A 19,349-nucleotide genomic window follows, 5' to 3' on the forward strand; every position below is an offset into this window, starting at 1 on the left:
ATCCCCAACATTAGTGGAGAACCACTCAATAACACCAATACAAATATTTACTGAGCCCCTGTATTCCAGAAAATACTCTTAAGCATTTTACATACATTTCTCATTTAATCCTCAAGTCCACCCCTATGCCATAGGTATTTACTCTGTCCTCATTTTCCAGGTGAGGAAACTGAGGCTCTGAAAGGTTAAGTTGACAAGTTATACAAACTGGAGTAGGGGTGGGTGGGAAAGAGGACAGGGAGCAAATCTGAGTTTTTTTGGGGGGTGAATGTGGCATAGTGTATTTTTTGCTTAGGTAACAAACATTTCAGTTATTCTTATCTGAGGGTAATACCATTTGTTCACTCACTGAAATTTGTTTACAGTAATCAAGATAAACTTACTATCTTTAGACATCCCTAGTTTTGTTTTTTATCACTAGTCTTTTACTGGACCCCAGTATGGTCTGAGGAGGGGCTCGTTTTGTTTGTGGTGAAGGATATCATCTGTCCTAAGAGTAGGTAGAAATGCCTCTTCTAAAAATGGAGTCTTTGATCTTACTGCTTTCATTATATTCCTCAAAACAGTTGGAGCCAATTGTTTTTGAATAATTGTTCTTAGGTTTAAAACATCATCCGAGCCCTGGCCAGTTTGGCTCAGCGGTTAGAGCGTCGGCCTGCAGTCTGGAGAGACCCGGGTTCGGTTCCCGCTAAGGGCACGTACTTCGGTTGCAGTTTGTCCCCGGCCCTGGTTGGTCGTGCGAGTGGCAGCCACTCGATGTGTCCCTTCACGTCGATGTTTCTCTCTCTCTCTCCCTTCCTCTCTCTCCCTCCCACTCTATCTGTACAAAAAATGGAAAAATATCCTCGGGTGAGGATTAAAAAAAAAAAAAAAAAAAAACATCCGAATTTAAAAGATTGTTAGATTTCCTTTTTAAAGGAAGGTTTGGGGGCAATTAAGAATTCTAGTTTCACCTAGGGATAGAAAAGTGTGATACTTCTGAATCCCAGCTCTCCAATAATGAGAACTGGACTGTTTTCACTTGACCTCTACTTCCTGTTAGTGGGAAAACTCCTCTCCAGAGGTGCTGTGAAACATTGCCGGAGAAGGTTTCTAGGTGCAGGGATAAGAAGTCCAAGAGAGTCCAGCAATATTGTCATTAGAATAATGGTCTTCATTAAATACTAATTTTCACAGTCCTGAAGCTCATTTTCACCACAACTTGAAAGGCAACAAAGTAGAAGGCTACACAGGGGAGGAGGAAACTGAGGAGTTGAATTACAGAGATCTTGAAGTGTGTGTGTTAAGGCAGGCAAGAAGCAGAGACTTGAATTTACTGAATGAAAATGAAAGAACATGCACTGTACAAGGTCAGAGCAAAAAGGTTTTAGTTGAGCTAATTCCTTAGGTTTACATCTTATTTCCCTCCCTATGTTGGCATGTATGCATAAATTAGGCTTCCTGATACATTTTCTTTTTCTTTCCAAAGGAGACTAATAGACATTTATAGGAGACAAAGGCCATAGTATCAATTTAGCTAAGGGATTGTATCAGAAGCTTCATTTTCTAACCCCTGCCTGTGTTAGACCAACTGGTTCCTTGATGTGTTTACCTGCTTCTGCTACTGATCCAAACTACAAAACTTTATATGTTTTCATTGATTTTTTTTTTTTTCGAGAGAGCTAGAAACATCCATCGGCTGCCTCCTGCATGCCTCCTACCGGGAATCAAGCCCACAACCTGGGCATGCATCCTGACCAGGAATCAAACCTGGACCTCTCAGTGCATGGGACGACCCTCAACCCATGGAGCCGCACCAGCCCAGCGAAACTGCAGAATTTTTCATTCCTCCCCAAGGCCTCCAGGCACTATCCACTTGTGTATGTGTGGGAAAAGTTGGAGATGGTGACCTTGCTTAGAATGTGTCTGGAGAGGAATAAATGGAGAGATGAGATAAAAGACAGTTGGTTATGAAAGATGTTGAAGTCTTGCAATATGTGACCATCTAAGACATTTTTTAAAACTAGAGTTTATAGAAATACCACTGATACAGCCTGCCCCCTCAGTTCCTGCCACAGGAGACTTCTTGCACTAGAGACATTTGTTTAATAATAGCTTGCCTCTGATATTCCCAGTAGCTACCTCTATGTGAGAAAGGATAGAAAACGTTCAGACATCATCATACAAAATACCAGTAGCAGTGACGCCTACACGGAAGACTTGGAACTGCAAACAGATGCTGGGGTCACCTCAGTGACATCTGACGCTGTCCAACCAGAAGTTCGATTTCTGTTTTGGGGGGTGAGGAAGCTGACTGTATAAAGGACTAAAATAATTTCCTGACTATAGTTTCTTGTTTTTATTTTTATTTTTGGCGGGAGGTGGTGGTGGGGTAGAATTTCACATCCTATCTGAAATTAAGGGGAGGTTGAGGAAGCTCAGCCCTTCACCCAAGAATAACCCAGTTATGACATCTCTTCGCGTGGGAAGTGTTTCCGCGGCACTGGGAGGATTTGAGGCTGCACCCCAATGGGATTCCCTGCTTGATTTGGAAGGCCACTCAGAGTTAGCGGCATATCACAGCGAGAGTGCGGAGGATTGAGCGAGCCGAGAATGAAATACCAGAGGGGGGAGACTGCAAGTGGAAGGGGCTTCCCCAAATTTGGAGGCGGGGCTGTGCTGCACATAATGGACTGGAGAGCCGGTGACCGCGGTGGCCTTTGCCTTCCGTTGCGGGTCTGACAGGGATGCGACTGCTGGGCAATGTGTCTGAGTCACGGGCCACAGCCCCGCGGTGCCCAGCGAGCCAGCGCCAGACCCTGGCGTCCTCCATCTTCTCTCCTGAGCTCCCCCTGCTCCAGCTGCCTGAGCCACGGACCGCAGCACCACACACCCCCGCGGGGGGGGACGCCGCGCCCCATCCCCGCCCCCGGCCCCACCCCAGCCCCCCCGCGGGGGCCCTGACCCCACCGCCGGCAGGCACTGGCTGAGCTCCGAGGCGGCGAGCCGGCAGCGGGGACGCCCAGGAGGGGTCCGGGCAACTGGGGGCGGCGGCGGCCAGGTCGGGGCTCCCCCCCCGCCCGCGCTCGCCGCGGCGGTGGTGCGTCCCGGAGGTTACCGGAAGTGGCCGCGCTCGGCGCTGCCATGTTGAGGAGCCGCCGCTGCCGCTGCCGCCGCCGCCGCCGCCGCTTTGTTGTCGCCTCCTCCGGCTGAGGAGGCTCCCCGAGCGGGGGGAGTGGGGAGGAGGGGGGTCGGCCGCCGCAGCCATGGAGGCCAACTGGACCACGTTCCTGTTCCAGGTAGTGGGGGCCCCCCCGGGGGGGTACGGGGGGGACAGGGGGGCCGGGCCCCGGGCTGGCGGGCGGGCGGGCGCTCCTCCTCCCCTCCCTCCCGGCTCCGCTCTCCGGCCCGGCCTTAATCCCCCTTTGTTTTTCCGCCCGCCCGCCCCGGCGGAGCGGGGCTGTCGAGGTGAAAGGAGGCGGCCTCACGGGGTGCGGGGGAGAGAGCAGGCCTCGGGGTGAACCCCGGCCCTCCCCAGCACACTCACGCACACGCACACACCCTTCCCTCCCGCCCTGAAGGGGAAGGGAGGAGGCCGGTCGCTGTCACCACCCGCGGCCCAGAGAAAGGAGGGCGCCGGGCCGCTGGATAGCGCGGGCCGCTCGGCCACTGCGCGCCGGGCCCGGGCCCGCACCCGCACCTTGGGGTGAGGGCGGTCCCCAGGTCTTACTCTAAGTCGTCCCCCCGACACACACACTTCATCTTTCGCTCGCTCTCCTTTTTCACCTCCCTGTCCTCTTTTTGTGTATGGTGACTTTCTGACCCCCCCATCCCCGCGAATAGCGGGTATCCCTGGGTTCCCCGCCACTCCCCTTTCCCGCCGCCCCACCTCGTGTTTACCCATTTGGGGGTTGTTGTGTGTATTTCCTCCCCAAACTTTTTCACTGGGTTTACATTCATTTTTTTCTTTCCCAAGCCTCTGCCGAGTCTTGGCAGTTGACACCCTCTCCCTCTGTCCAGCTCTCCCGCGGTCCCATTCAGCCCGGGGAATCCCCCAGCCGGGCCGGGGCGGGGGAGCAGTCTGCCGGGACTCCAGGAGGCCCGACCTTCTCCCGGAGCGCTGTTCTCTCTCGTCCCACCTCGAACGTTTCCTCTAACCAAGTGGGGGAGACAGAAAGTGGAGAGAACAGATACAGCCCGCTTGCAAAGCCCCCAGATGAGTCATTCTTGGGTGTATTGGTCTCCACTTTTTTGCAAGAAACTTCAAAGTGGCTGTATCCGATACATTAGTAGTCCTCTTGCCAGACCACTTTAGGTGGGGGTACCCTATTTGGAAGACTTGGGCTGGAACTTATATTTTTCCTGCTTCGTTTCTATTTGCAAACGAAACATTTAGTGGGCAGTAGTGAGGATGAGCTCACGGGTAAACTTCGGAACCAGAGGAGGTTAGGAAGCTCATCACTTTAAGTGCGTTCTTCCCGCCTCTCAGAGTTATTTTCCTACTTTGAATAACTTAGTGAAATCCCAAACGCTCTTGAGACCTTTTGGAACTACCCAGGAACGGATGCAAAATTCAGAAACTTCTCCCAGCCGCTGGACCCATTTCAGAGGCGTTAATATAGGAAATTGCAGAATTCAAACATTACCTATTGTGTAGAGCTGGTTGATTGTTTTAAGACATATAGTCTTTCAAATGTGAATAATTTGATTTTTAAGTAGTTGAAATATATTCAACCTTCTTAAAATTGAAGATACTAAAAATTGTGGAACTCAAAACTTCCCCACTTTCTCATTTTTATCTACTATTGTTTTATCCAGCTTTGATGAGCTTGATAATTGTTAAGTGAACTAAAAAGTGCATTTGAAAATAACATAGATAACTAGCTGGCGTCCAGGTTGGTGTAAATGTGGCAAATGCCCTCTGTAGGAAAAATTTTCAAATGGTCAATTTAAAATGTGGGATTAAGCCCTGGCCCATTTGGCTCAGTGGTTAGAGCGTCAGACCAGAGGGTTGCGGGTTTGACTCCAGGTTAACAAAAAAATAAATAAATAAAAATAAAATAAAATGTGGGATTAATAGGCCATTGAAGTGATTTTCAAGTGAGGAATGATTTAGATTTACCATATTAAACTTGCTGCTTATAAACTTAATGGAGAATGAAAAAAAGGGGAGTTCTTTATGTAAAGGAAAAACCCATAACTAATTTTTGGAAAGATAGTTGAAAAATCTTTTGGAATATTTTCATGGATAAAGCAAATGCCAAACATTCATTGAGCAACTGTTTAATTAGATTTTATATTCTTTAATTTTTTTTAGCTATTAAAATCATTTATTCTACCTGATGGAGAAGTATGAAAGTTCATATTTGATCCTGGGCTTGGCAATGTGTGCAGTGAAAATTGTTGGAAAACTTATAATTTAGAGCTGAGGATAGTTGAATGGGTAAAGGAAATATTTCAATCTTTTCTATGGAAAGGTATGAATAGATGGTTCCAGTCTTAAGTAATTTTCAATGGGGAAATAGAGACTTAAACTCTCTGTTTTGTTTCCTGGAGCATCCTATTGAATTTATATTTTAAAACTATTGCATACATGCTTGCTTTCCAGATAACCTGGTGGAAAGTGAAAGCCATAGTTGTTAAAATGTTTGATGGATGATTCTGCTAACAGGACATTCAAGCTATGACTCACTGATGCTAATTTGTTTCAGTACAAAATCTTTTACCCTCTGGCATTGGAGATTTCATGGTGCCGTATCCTACCACCCGGGTGATGAAATAACATTTCTGTTTTGTTTTTTGCCAGTCCCAGAAAAAGGAAAGCTTGGGAGGGTTTAAAAAGCCTTGCAATCAAAAGAGCTGGGGAATAAAATTAAAACTTTGGTTTGATGATCCTAGTCAAATTAAAGTCTACCCAGAAGTTATGTATATATTTTAAATCACTTAACCGAAGGCAGGCGATGTTGTTATTTTACTCTGTCTCTCCCCCAGAGAACAGGTTGGGGAAACCCACTTCCATTCTTAGAAGGCTTCATGTAGAAGTGTGGGGATACTAGGAATCCTCAGACATATCCGTAGTGGAGGAGGCATTCTACAGCATTTCACCCAAGAAGCAGGGACCTGGTGTGACCCTCGTGTAAGAGTGAGCTTCAGCAATGCTGTAAAAATACTTTATGTTTCCACAGACATCTGAATTGGTAAAATGGCAGTAAGTGCTTTTAGTACTCCATCAAACTAATGGTTGTTTAGAATTGAAAAATGCCTCTAAACACTGTAAGTCTGAACTTTGTCCAGAAGATTTGCATTCCCTATTATCTGATCTGTTACCTTTGATATTGTATATCTTGAGCTATCTTCAGCTATTAACCATTTGTATACTGTATGGAAACTTGGGTATCCTACAGTCAGGTTGGAAAGGGGGTAAGATTAGAGTCCAGATTCTGTAATTTCTGCTAATGTCATTAGGGTAGACACTGACATTTACAAGAGCTCCATAAATTAAAAGTGGACTGTAATTCAATGTAATCATTAAGTCCGAAAGATACTCATAAGTAAACACAAAATTTCTATGAGTACTTCCAGGACTCAAAGGGAGATTTGATCAAAATTATTCAATTGAAACTGGTAACTCTGGATATCATACCTCCTAATGATTTGGGGGAGCCTGGTTCCAGGCTTAGCTGTTGGGCTACCATCAAGTAAGTAAACATGGAGCAATGATAGATGTTCTTATCCATCAGGGAAGGCGCTCTGTGAGTGTGTGTGTGTGTGTGTGTGTGTGTGTGTGTGTGTTTTTCTCCTTGTTTGTTTGTTTGTTTTTTCTCAATCAAGTTAACTGTTGGACTAGTGTTTATAGTGAGAAGGGTGTAAATAAGTGTCTAGAGTGTCTAAGATGACAGGATGGCCTCCTCATAGGATACCATACGCTTAAAGTGTTTGGAATTCTTAATCTCTGAGTGCATATATCCTTTTAGAATTACAAAACTCAAGCATAGGAGCTTGGATTAAAAAGTTGGTGAAGTACAACATATTAGGAAGAACTATTTTAGGAATTTTTCCCCATCATTTCCTAAATGTTTATCAGTATGGAGGTATGGAGAATTTTGAAAGAATCAAAACCAAGAGAATAATTAGTCATAAATTCCAAGAACCTGATCTATGGTGAAATTTTGGTTTCAGTGCAGCTAAAGTAAATTTCCATACAATGTCCAGCCCCCAGTTTTGGAGTGAAGAAGTACATTATAGCAGCAGATGTCTAATACTTTAACAAAACCTACAACTGTTGGAAGAAGATGAAAATGAAAGGAATTTTAATTATGTATAGTTTGTTTGTTTTCTCTTAGTCTGTCTTTGAGAGCTTAGGGTTTGAACAACTAGTGTTGCTAAAGGATGCAGGCGTCTATGAACTGAGAAACAACTGACAGGTGTTTTGCTATGGGCTATCTTCACAGATGCCTTCCCTTGATTAATAGCGGGTTTCATTTCAACCAAGTCTTTTAGTAGAGTTAAGTGAAAATTTTAAAAGTAAAGTTAAATAGCATATGTATTCAGAGAATTAGATTCCTTTTATCACCCAGCAACAGCCTCCTTCCTCAATCACTAAGAGTTTTCTGATGGAAAGGGAGGGACATAATGCCTTTCTTTTTCTAGGTAATAGACAAGTAGATGAATAAATGTGTGTGTGCGCGCACATTAGTGCGGTAAGGTACTGTTAAATACGTCTGGAGTGTAATTTTTTTGACAAGTTATTTAAACTTGGTTTCAGTACTGACAGACTAATGCAAACTGATTTCATCAGCTGGTGTGTCCCTTATGAACTAGGGTGGTGTGTAGTTTAGTCAGCTGTTTGAAAGTAAGATCACTGTCAGCAACTTAGCGAAAGTTTTGGGTCCACACAGTGATTTTAATGCTTTGTGTTGGGAGCTCTTGAGTAACTAGGTGATTGCTTTAGCCCTGCGGTAGAGAGTTGCTTACAGGCTCTTTGATTGTTTCTTCTGGTCTCTATTGTTTGGAGCATGTTGAATTTTGAAGGTCATTGTGAGAGGCTGAGTTTCTGAAGTGTAAATGTTTGGTTTTAGACCCATGAAGGCTCTCATCACCAACAGCAGGCAGCACAAAACAGCTTGCTGCCCCTCCTGAGCTCTGCTGTGGAGCCCCCTGATCAGAAACCATTACTTCCAATACCAATAACTCAGAAACCTCAGGCTGCACCAGAAACATTAAAGGATGCCATTGGGATTAAAAAAGAAAAACCCAAAACTTCATTTGTGTGCACTTACTGCAGTAAAGCTTTCAGGGACAGCTATCACCTGAGGCGCCATGAGTCCTGCCATACAGGGATCAAGTTGGTGTCCCGGGCAAAGAAAACCCCCACTACAGTGGTTCCTCTTATCTCCACCATCGCTGGGGACAGCAGCCGAACTTCGCTGGTCTCAACCATTGCAGGCATCTTGTCAACAGTCACTACATCTTCCTCGGGCACCAACCCCAGCAGCAGTGCCAGCACCACAGCTCTGCCTGTGACCCAGTCTGTCAAGAAACCCAGTAAGCCTGTCAAGAAAAACCATGCTTGTGAGATGTGTGGGAAGGCCTTCCGAGATGTGTACCACCTCAATCGGCACAAGCTCTCCCACTCAGACGAAAAGCCCTTCGAGTGTCCTATTTGCAATCAGCGCTTCAAGAGGAAGGACCGGATGACTTACCATGTGAGGTCTCATGAAGGAGGCATCACCAAACCCTATACTTGCAGTGTTTGTGGGAAAGGCTTCTCGAGGTACTGCATTTTGCTTTGCTTTTTTCATTATGGTATTCAGTGAACTTCAGTTTTGTTTCTGTGTGCTCTAGACGGTTTATGTGAGAATAGATGTGGGCAGGCCTGTACTATTAGAGGAGATTGGTGATAGATAAAGTATTACACCTCCAGGTCTAATTTCTGTTTGGTGTGGTTGACAAGTGGTGACATAGTGATTAACTTATCATTTCATTTAAGAAGTACCTTGATGGACTCAGGCCTTCATTTGGCACATGGAACTTCTTATCACTGCAAAACCACCAGATTCCAATTCAGTTGGGTGCCTAGACACAAGGTTCACTGTCTGCATAAATCAAAGAAACTTATTTTCTTGAAGTGGGGATAACCTTGGATACTCTTAATAAAACTTTTAGGAGACTGTTTTTCCATTTTTCTGTGGTTACTAACATTTCATTAATTTTCATTTTTAAAGGGTTTTAAAATATAAAGTATACATAGTAGTAGCTGTTTCTGGCAAGTATTAGGACTAAAACTTTGGTATTTTGTAATCGTAAAGAATCAAGATCTAATTTAATGAATTGACTAGGAAAGGAAACAGGTAAAACTTTTATTTATGGTAAGAGAGGTAAGGAGGCTTGCACGGGGGTAGGGGGGCAGGGAGTTGTTAATTCTGCTAGCTTTCTTTACAATGTCCCCCACCCAAATCTGCCAAGCATGTAAAACATCCCAGTAAGTAGCATTTCTCTATGTGTATTCCATTATATCTTCTGTTGAAACTCTCTCTTTCACAGGCCTGACCATTTAAGCTGTCACGTAAAACATGTCCATTCAACAGAAAGACCCTTCAAATGCCAAGTAAGAGTTAAAATGACTTATCCTTAGTGTAGCACTTAATGTACATTGTCCAGAAGGTCTGAGCCAATAAAATCTCACCATTCTTGAATAGTCTTAAAAATCACTGACTTGAATAAATGTGATCCATTTGCATTCTAGTTTTATAAAATATAAATGACAGCTTCTATTTCTGTGGGGCAAGATCATTTGAAAATGTAAATGTGTTTTTGTTAAGCTACATTTCCCTTTCCTTGGGCAACAACATTTATTCTTATGAGAAGAAAAATTATAGTCTTGCAGAGGTTGTGTTTTGAAATGAATAAATGAATGAAGTACTTTAAATTAATTTTTGGGTTGATGGTTGAAGTGCTTTTAACTAATAGAAGAAAATACAATTTTTCTTTCAAAAGTTATTACTTATTGAACTTGTGTTGGCTATTGCCAAATTGGAGCATTTTTTAGTTGTTTGAAAATCTATTCATGTTCATGATTTTATTCAACATGAATTGTGATAATGAAAAGGTTAAGAATCTTGCTAAATCAAATTACTGTTTTAGGTGTCAGTAACTCTTTGATGCTGGAAGTTTTTTTGTGTTCCTTTCCATTAAATGTGTTAATGACTGATTTTATTAAGTAAATGATTTGAATTCTAAGAAAAATCCATTTGGAGAAAGGAAGCTAGTATCATTTTGAGTGAGTGCCTTCTGTGTGCAAGGCCTTGGGTCAGGCTCTTAATCCACCACTAATTTTGTGAGGTAGGTATTATTATCATTTTACAGATGAAGAAACAAATTCAGATAGGTTCACTAACTTGCTTAATGGAACACAGTTTAGTGAGTCAGGGAGCTGGATTTAAATCCAGATTTAACTGACTCTTAACACTCACATCTTCTCACTACTCTGTGTTGATATTTCTTCTTCCCTTAAAATGTAAAGGTCTTAAATTCACCACGTGTTTTATTATGATTATGATTCTAGGTAACACATACAATTAAAATTCAACTAACTCAGTCAGCTTGCTGATATGGGTAGGGTAATGCCTAGAATATAACGTACTTTAAAATGAGTAGAACAGGATAGTCTATATTTAAAAAAAGTTTTCCTCCCTCATGCAGACGTGCACTGCTGCCTTTGCCACCAAAGACAGACTGCGGACACACATGGTGCGCCACGAAGGCAAGGTATCGTGTAACATCTGTGGAAAGCTCCTGAGTGCAGCATACATCACCAGCCACTTAAAGACACACGGTCAGAGCCAAAGTATCAACTGTAATACATGTAAACAAGGCATCAGTAAAAGTAAGTGACACTTCAAATTGTATTTCTTTTGCATTTCAGATTGATGAAATCTAGATGTTTTTATGATGTAGTGAAGGTATTTGTGCTGTGCTCTCAGACTGTATTATTGTTCATCTTACATGTTTCCTGCTATTACTAAAGTGTGTAAACATGCTATAATGGAGAGTGTCTATTAGCATTGGAAATATACTTCATATGCATGTGTACAAACAGCACTGATTTTTCTTTCAATCCTGTACTTGTCTAATAACACCCATGTTAGAAGAGCATAATTTCCCCCACAGCTATTTTTCAATGTGTCCCTTCTTTGGGATTTGAATAAAAAGCTCTAGTGTATTAGAATTGTGCCAGCAAAAGCCACACTAGGAAGTTGCATCAAATCCAGGCAATTTTAATTGTTTTTATTTAATGTTACAAAGATTCTCAAGCATCAGTGTCTCCTAACTCCTGAGTGTATTAATAACATGCCCTTAATAAACTTAAAGATGAAAGCAGTGTTAATTAGTTTGCTTTTCAAACCCAAATCTATAGAGAAATGGGATATCAAATCCATTTTAAGGTTTAAATGTTTTGCTTACTTTAAATTCAGAGTTGAAGATAGAATATTCCAGAAACTTGTGGATAAAATTCAATATTTTCATTTACTCAGACTTTTTCTTTAAGATCTCCCTAACCACCAAAAACAAAAAGTATTTTCCTACTTCTATTCTATTATATAGTCTGGTACTTTATATATTCTATTATGTAAGTACTTTATGCAGTAGAAACATCAAGTTGTCCAAATAGGTGGACAAAAGTGAATAGGAAAGAAAGCTTAATGTGTTTTAATCTCATACATTTTTGCTTATTTTTAATAAATGTAAGTATCTAGTATGTAATTCTTTGTTAACTTTATAAAAATTTACTTTTAGTGTACATCACTGTGGTCAAGTAACCAAGTATTTTAGATATTAAAACTTGCTTTTTAATATAGCAAAGAATTCTTTTCTCTTTTATATTGGTTTTCTGTAGCTCTCTAGTGTTTTTATTAATGTCTATATTTTGACCAGCATAGACACAAGCAGCAAAAACAATGCACTCAAGTCAAATGACAAAGATCGTAGAGGCACAAAGAGTCAAAGTATCTAAGTTTAGGATTTTGATAAAATAATCGCACTTTTTCAAGGTAAATGTAGTGTTTCTGGTTTGTCTTTGGAGTAGCCTGCATGAATGAAGAGACCAGCAACCAGAAGCAGCAGCAGCAGCAACAGCAACAACAACAACAGCAACAACATGTGACGAGCTGGCCAGGGAAGCAGGTAGAGACACTGAGACTGTGGGAAGAAGCTGTAAAAGCAAGAAAGAAAGGTAAGAAGGATGAGGCATCTAGTGCTCAAAGTACGGCTAGAGAAGTATTTGCAACTAGTATGCCAAGTGATCAAAATAAAGAAGCCACAGCTTAGGGAGTCCAGCTTTATGGAAACATAGAAATACTATATGTTAAGAAGTATAAGTTATTGGCAACAAAGCCTTCAAACTTCCAGATAAGTATTTTTCTACTAGGAAATAAAAATTCCCAATATTTCTTAGGTTCGTTCTTTTGCTTTACTTTTTGTTACAAATTTAGAACCAAATTTGGTCCTTTGCTATGTGTGCTCAGAGTCTATTTTTATGTTCATTTTTATGTCAACTTCCATGCATTAGGGGCTCCTTTTATTTTTTTTGGTATGTGCCGCTAGCGGGAACCGAACCCAGGACTCTCTGGTCCACTGGCCGACGTGCCAACTGCTGAGCCAAACTGGCCAGGGCTCCTTTTTCTTTTCAAATTTTATGTTTTTATTGATTATTTTTAGAAAGAGAGGAAGGGAGAGAGAGATAGAAACATCTATGTGAGAGAGAAACATTTATCAGCTGCCTCCTGCATGCCCCCTACCAGGGATCGAGCCTGCAACCTGGGCATGTGCCTGGACCAGGAATCAAACTGGGACCTCTCAGTCCATGGGATGATGCTCAGTCCACTGAGCCACACCGACCGGGCTAGGGGCTCCTTTTTTTTTTTCTGTCTAAAATATTCCCACTTTTAGAGGTGAATGAAATATCCTTATGTGTATATATAAATTCATTTTCTTACAACAATGCTCTTTTCTGCTATTTAGTGTTCTTTCTGTATTGTTTTATTTATTACGTTTCAGACTGTATAATGCTGATGTCTTTTCTTTTGGTCTCACCCTTAATGTCATTTAGTCTGTTGCGGCTGGCATTAGCTTAACATATGTACTTCATTTGTTAGAGACATTGCTGTAATTGAGAGTGGTCTGCTTTTCTCTCATATATGTCTAAGAATCGGTTGGAATATCAGTTTTCAACAGAGCTTTTAACTTACTAGTTGTAGGTTTGGCTTCTGGACTATTGTGCAGCCATTTCAAGTAAATCATTTTGTCAATGTACCATCAGCCACAGGAGAGATTCCTAAATTCCCACCCTGGCCATGTCTTACTGTTTTATTTTAAATTCATGAGGAATCTTCTGCATGTAGGCTCCTCTGTAATTCCTTTGCTGTGTAGTTTCTTCCATCCTTTGCTTTCATGTGGTGTGGCTGTTCCCTTCCTCAGATCCCCTCTAAACACTCTGTACTTGGATAAAGATAAAAGGAATAACATCGTTTTTCATACATCTACTGGCATTGGAGGAAAAGAATGCAGCAGTCCAGATAGGCTTTCCACCCTTCCTCAGGTGCTGCTTGTTCCTGTCTTCCAAATGAAGATTTGTCATTACTTTGATAAAATGTTCTGTGGTAGGATAAGGGGTGGAGAATGGGGGGAGAACGGGTAGAAAAATGTATATGTGTGTATATGCTATGATAATAGCATAGTAGGTTGAAAGCATATTATAAGGAATATTTTACTTAGAGAAGGAATGAGAGTGAAAGTGGTTAAGTCATAGAAAAGGACACTGTTCAGTTACAAAGAAAACATGGGGAGGAGGTGAGGAGATGGCAGATGGGGGAGCGAAAACTCCTTTTGGTGAAAACAGGAGAATATCCTTAGCAATGGTACTATCACCTCAAAAGTGAGTTGGTTTTCTTTCTCATTCTCTCTCTCTCTGCACTCTTCTATTTGGTATTGTATTTCAGTTTGCTTGCACAATAAGATTCAGTTGTTTAGCTCATCTTCTGATCTCCATGAAACAAAATGTTATTGTATTCCCATTCATACCATGAATCTCTCTGGAAATGACCACTAGTGTTAGAAACTTCTGTATTCATGTTAGTCAAGTCACATTTTGAGAGAGAGATTCCTGACCTGAAAACTTAAACTTGAATCAACATATCCCTTTTAAATATTGGGCTTAAATAATGTGATATAAATTCCCAAACTTGAAAGACAATCAGGTCATCGTCTTTGCAGCTTTTAAAAAAAATACAGATTTCCCAGGTTCCATCTAAATCTCACTATTAGAGTTGTTGGGAAGCCATTTTTAAAAAAGCTTCCTATATGATTTTGGTCATTTGCCAGATTTGGGAATCCCCAATATGGAGTATGGAAGTATGCCAAAGTTACATCATATTGATCAAGGAAGGGCTGCTTATTGACTCAAGGGTCTACCTGAGGTGATTTGACCCACATAAGGAATGTGTGCAGACCTCCATCTTTAGTCTGAAATATATTTTTTCATTTTGACAGCCAAGTCACAGCCAGCCCACCTATCTGTTTTCTTATTACCTTTTTGTGACACACCAGCAGGTGGTGCTGAATTTTGTTGAGGGGTAGGGGTGTCACCTCTGAAGGAAGTTTTCTGTAAGAAGACTTTGCTGGATAACAAGGACCAGGGTCCCCCCCAACTCACTGCAAGGTCTTGCCTGGTTAGTCCTCCCTGGTATGGTTGGTGGTGTGTGTAATAAGTGTAGTTAAATGACTCTAGGTGTAAAATAGATGATTATGTCAGCATCAGAAAGAAGAAGAAATGGCAGTGGGGGGAAAACATAATCCTCCTGAGGGATATTTTTTCTTTCTCAAGATAGTTAAGACACATAACCAGAAACAACAGGATTATTTAACTAAAACGATTTTTCTAAGACTGTTTATCAGTCTCTACTTCTGGACTTTTAAAACCTTAACAGAATATGGCTTCAACTCTGAGAAGGCTTAAGAATAAATATAGCACTGAAGACACACACCTCCCTCTGCTAGGTACAATGTGCCTTATGAGGAGATTTCTCTGATTATCTGTTATTGTGTAACCACCGGCCCAGCTCTGCGTAAACAAGCTCTTGTTGCCTGGCCTGCTGGTGGTTGGCTCTTCCAAGGAAAGCCTTTAGAACTCAGAGGAACTTCATGAAGCGGTAATGAGAATACTTTAGCCCTCCTTGATCTCTCTGCCCTCTGTCCTCCCATTGCCATTAATGCATCTTCCCAGTATCACTGTGAGGTAGGTAAGTAAATCTCAACTTGAAACCAAGTGCCAGCGCCAAACAAGTTGCCTAAGTCCTTGAGGGAGGTATAGCATCAGAAAACAGATTTGCACAGGCTGGGATTCTTGGCTCCCACCTTGTGCTCAGAAGAATCTTCCCTTCCTGTTGACTACTTGATAGAAAACTAATTTAATTTATTAAATGTGCTTTTTAATTAAAAGAGGTTGATTCAGAAGCTGTTTGTGAATTTTGTTCACTGTTATGAGAATCTAAAGGCCCTTTTGTCTTCTTATTTTAGAAGCTGCTAACCTGTGCCAAACCTCCACGGCTGCTACAACACCTGTGACTCTCACTACTCCATTCAATATAACATCCTCTGTGTCGTCTGGGACTATGTCAAACCCAGTCACAGTGGCAGCTGCAATGAGCATGAGAAGTCCAGTAAATGTTTCAAGTGCAGTTAACATAACCAGTCCAATGAACATAGGGCACCCTGTAACTATAACCAGTCCATTATCCATGACCTCTCCTTTAACACTCACAACCCCAGTCAACCTCCCCACTCCCGTCACTGCTCCAGTGAATATAGCACACCCTGTCACAATCACGTCTCCAATGAATCTGCCCACGCCTATGACGTTAGCCGCCCCTCTCAATATAGCAATGAGGCCAGTAGAGAGCATGCCTTTCTTACCCCAAGCTTTGCCTACATCACCACCTTGGTAAACAGTATTATGAAATCAAAATATGGGTTAAAGTAAATATTTACCAGCAACTTTTAGTAAAGCAAAAAGTAAACCATGAAATTGGGAGATTTTATTACATTAGTTAGTAATAGTGTAGTAGCATTTTTCTCCAATTTGGCTGGGATTGTTCAAAGTAGGGTATGTATGTAACTTATCACTGGACCACTTTAGTTTAATCAAATTCTTTTTAGCTGACAGCATTGCTTAAACAGGATAGTAGTTGACAAGATGAAATGCCAGAATTAAAGCCAATCAAAAAAGCAAAACCCATTTCAAAATTTAAAAACAGCATTAGTTTCTAATCCCAATAAATCATTTTATTCTAAACACTAGCAGAACTCTTCTCTCAGTATAAGGTGGATGGCTTATTTTAACCTGAAGTTCTAAATCCACAGATTGAGAGCTAGTGTAGAATTGTTTGTGTTTATTGTTTTTATGAGTAAATACATGCATTGTCATAATAAAATGCATTTCAGAGAATATGCATTTTACCTTTGGGAATATGTTAATTTCAGGCAGCATTCCCTATGGGAAAGGTGATACCAGCTCTGATATGCAAAGCATATGATAATTTATCATTCTAACTTCAACATATAATACGGATTGTGACCTGGTATTTGGAGATGTAAATATTGCTCAGCATATTAATCTTGATGGAATATAGCACTGTAGTTGACTTTTTTAAAAACTTAAAAAAAAAAAAAAAAAAAAAAGAACCAAAATATACAAATTGTGTTTTGGTAAGAAAAGGCCGCAATTGACAGAGGAAAAGTCAAGAGTGCGGACAGGCAGACTCCTAACAAATGGAGGCCAGTGGGACTCCTATTCAGGAGCCAAGGAATACTTTCGAACATTTAAAATTATTGCTTTAAATTGGAAGACGCTGGAGGCACTGGGATGTGATATGCCCCTCTCTCTCCCAATCAGAGCCTGTTGATGTTACAACAGGGAAAGATATGTTAGTTGCTCACTAGAGTTTATGTCTTATATTAAATTGTATACAGTTTTTATTCTAACCACTAACTAGGTAGTATGCCCCTTCAGAACAAGCAGAGTGTATTTTTTTTTTCATTTCTCCTTTCATTTCATAATCAAGTATTGTGCAGATTTGTTCAACTTTGTAAATATGGACATCACTTTTTTTTTTTTCTTTGAGAAAACACTTGTATCAGCTTTGTGGTGTTTTCAGGGAGACAGCTAGCTGTCTGCACTCCCTGTAGAAACCAGCAATGATTGTGCACATTAAGATGTGCTTTTTATTAGCAGGATATTTTATCTCTGTACATAAAGTAGAAACCAGAAGCGAGGGAAACATACTCTTTACACCATCATGCCACACATTAATGGTTTTAAAGCATTGTGTTTTAAAAATGGTTACTAAAACCAAGACGCTGTGATTTTTATTTTAAGTTGCAATATGTTTTTGTTGTTTTTTTTTTTTCTTTTTTTAATCTTGCAGTTAAGAGAAATGGAAATTAGTTGTGGTAATCTTACAGAATGTTTGCAGAACTGACTATCAAACTGGATGACTTCCGTTTATACCCCACTGTGTCAGTTCAAGCATCAAAATACCTTGTGTCTGAGGCCGATTTTCAACATCAGGGATAGGTATCTGTGTGTCATTATACAAACAGTTCGAGGGGGTTGAACTACATAGTAAAAAATAAAATAAATAGTACTTAGTGTAAAATAATTTTATAAATGATCTTTTGTACTTTAGGACATTAAATTGTACAACTTTTGTATATATAAAAGCTTAGGAACTTTCTGTTTAGCAGGAAGGCAACACATTCCTACACTTTTAATGTATATGTTTGTTATAATGTCCATGTAAACATGCCCTATGTTTGTGCCTTTTAATTAGTTTGTCTCAATAAACAAAATGTAGAGAAAAATATGTAGCTATGACTTTGTTACAACTGTTCCTATCCATAGTACAAAGATGGTTTGTTTTTAATATGTAGAGCATTATGTGAGAACTACTGGAAGGACTCATGTAGGGAAGGCCTGTGCATGGCCCTACTGAGGCTTGGACTGGGCAGGTGGTGGCCACATTTGGAGGAAGCCCACATTTCCTGGCATGCAGCCCCAGGAATATGTTCTGGCTCTGCCTGCTGGGACTAGGCTGGTAATCATGATCCTCCATGATTCAAATAGCCCAGGCTTCCTCCACTGTGGCTCAAGGAGCAGTGCTTAGTGGGGGCAGGTGTGGATCCTACCCTCGGGCTAGAGTGTGGTTGTCAGAACCCTGAAAGTATTAGTTCTTTAAAAAAAAAAAAAAGATATATACTAGAAATTATTGTTTATCAATTCATTGTATAATAAACAGGAGTGAGACTTCATTGTATGACTTCAGTTAAAATGCTATTTTGTATGCATTCTTTATTCACTTAAGAAGCTTGTCTGCAATAATAAAACCACGTTGTGTCTTCTTTTGGGAGGGAGAGAGTTGTCAGGATGGGGGTGGCGGCGGGCCACTGAAAGGGGGACATAGTAGGTTGTATGGTGAAATTCTCCTGTGTCTTGGAACTGGAATTGAGTTTTGATGCTGATGAACTGATTCAACCAAGTGTTGAAGGCACAACGGCCACCGCTCTACGAAAAAGCAGAGATTTTGTTTTTCCCTTCTGGTTGTAACCTGGTTGAGAGCTTCCCCTTTATCAGATTAGCAGCTAAACAGTTGTATTAGATAATCCTCAAATCTGACATCAGCCTGTTATGCTCTAGGGCTCGCTGCTTGGCCTGCATTTGCCTTTTATTGTGTATTCATTTCCCTCCTAAGGTGTGCTCCTAAATGAAGGTTTCTTTGTAAGCAGATGATGATTTTTCCTGTCAATACCAGCACTGTATTACTAACATGCAAAATACTGCAGATTTATTTTGACAAATTAAAGTTAACCGGTCACAAATGTTATGATGGATTGCTTAATACCTCAGAAGCTTCAACAATTCACTATGAGGACAGAAATTATTCAAGCACTGCTTCTCCAGGTACACACATGTCAGTGTTGGGCTGGAGAGAGAGGGAGGGACTGTCAGGCTGGATGGTATTGAGATACCATGGGAGGGTGGAAATGCACCAGAATGACCGCAGGAGAAGTACCCCTGCCAATCAGCTTGAGTAAAAGCCCAGGAAGCCAGGCCTTGGGGTGTGGCCACAGGATTAGGTCCCTGTCCTACCCCAAAGAGAAGATGGGCTTAAAACATTTCTTCTAATGCTCCAGAACCCAGTTTCTTTACCGAAAGGGGCTTTAGTCTGGGTCCCCAGCCCATTTGTGTTCAAGTAGATTGATCATTTGTCTACTGAGTATCAATAATGTGTCAGGTACTGTTAAGTACTAAAGGGCAT

At 41.2% G+C, this 19,349-nt stretch overlaps 1 protein-coding gene across 6 annotated transcripts; it reads left to right on the top strand.

Annotated features, from left to right (window-relative positions):
* Window positions 1–3,102: 3,102 nt before the first annotated feature.
* Window positions 3,103–18,912, top strand: VEZF1 (vascular endothelial zinc finger 1). Of its 6 annotated transcripts, none has more exons than XM_036268356.1 (7): window positions 3,103–3,278; window positions 5,971–6,187; window positions 8,058–8,752; window positions 9,523–9,586; window positions 10,681–10,864; window positions 12,065–12,211; window positions 15,553–18,281. In XM_036268356.1, the coding sequence occupies exons 2-7, from the start codon at window positions 6,182–6,184 to the stop codon at window positions 15,978–15,980; spliced, it is 1,524 nt and encodes a 507-aa protein (XP_036124249.1). In that variant the 5' UTR covers window positions 3,103–3,278; window positions 5,971–6,181; the 3' UTR covers window positions 15,981–18,281. The 6 variants fall into 6 exon arrangements, with proteins under 6 accessions (XP_036124249.1, XP_036124247.1, XP_036124244.1 ...); XM_036268355.1 differs by having other exon boundaries at window positions 3,264–3,278; window positions 10,663–10,864; window positions 12,062–12,211; XM_036268354.1 differs by lacking the exon at window positions 5,971–6,187 and having other exon boundaries at window positions 3,109–3,278.
* The last annotated feature ends 437 nt before the right edge of the window (window positions 18,913–19,349 follow it).

The sequence above is a fragment of the Molossus molossus genome, unplaced genomic scaffold (assembly GCF_014108415.1).
Source record: "Molossus molossus isolate mMolMol1 unplaced genomic scaffold, mMolMol1.p scaffold_m16_p_19, whole genome shotgun sequence".
NCBI lineage: Eukaryota > Metazoa > Chordata > Mammalia > Chiroptera > Molossidae > Molossus > Molossus molossus.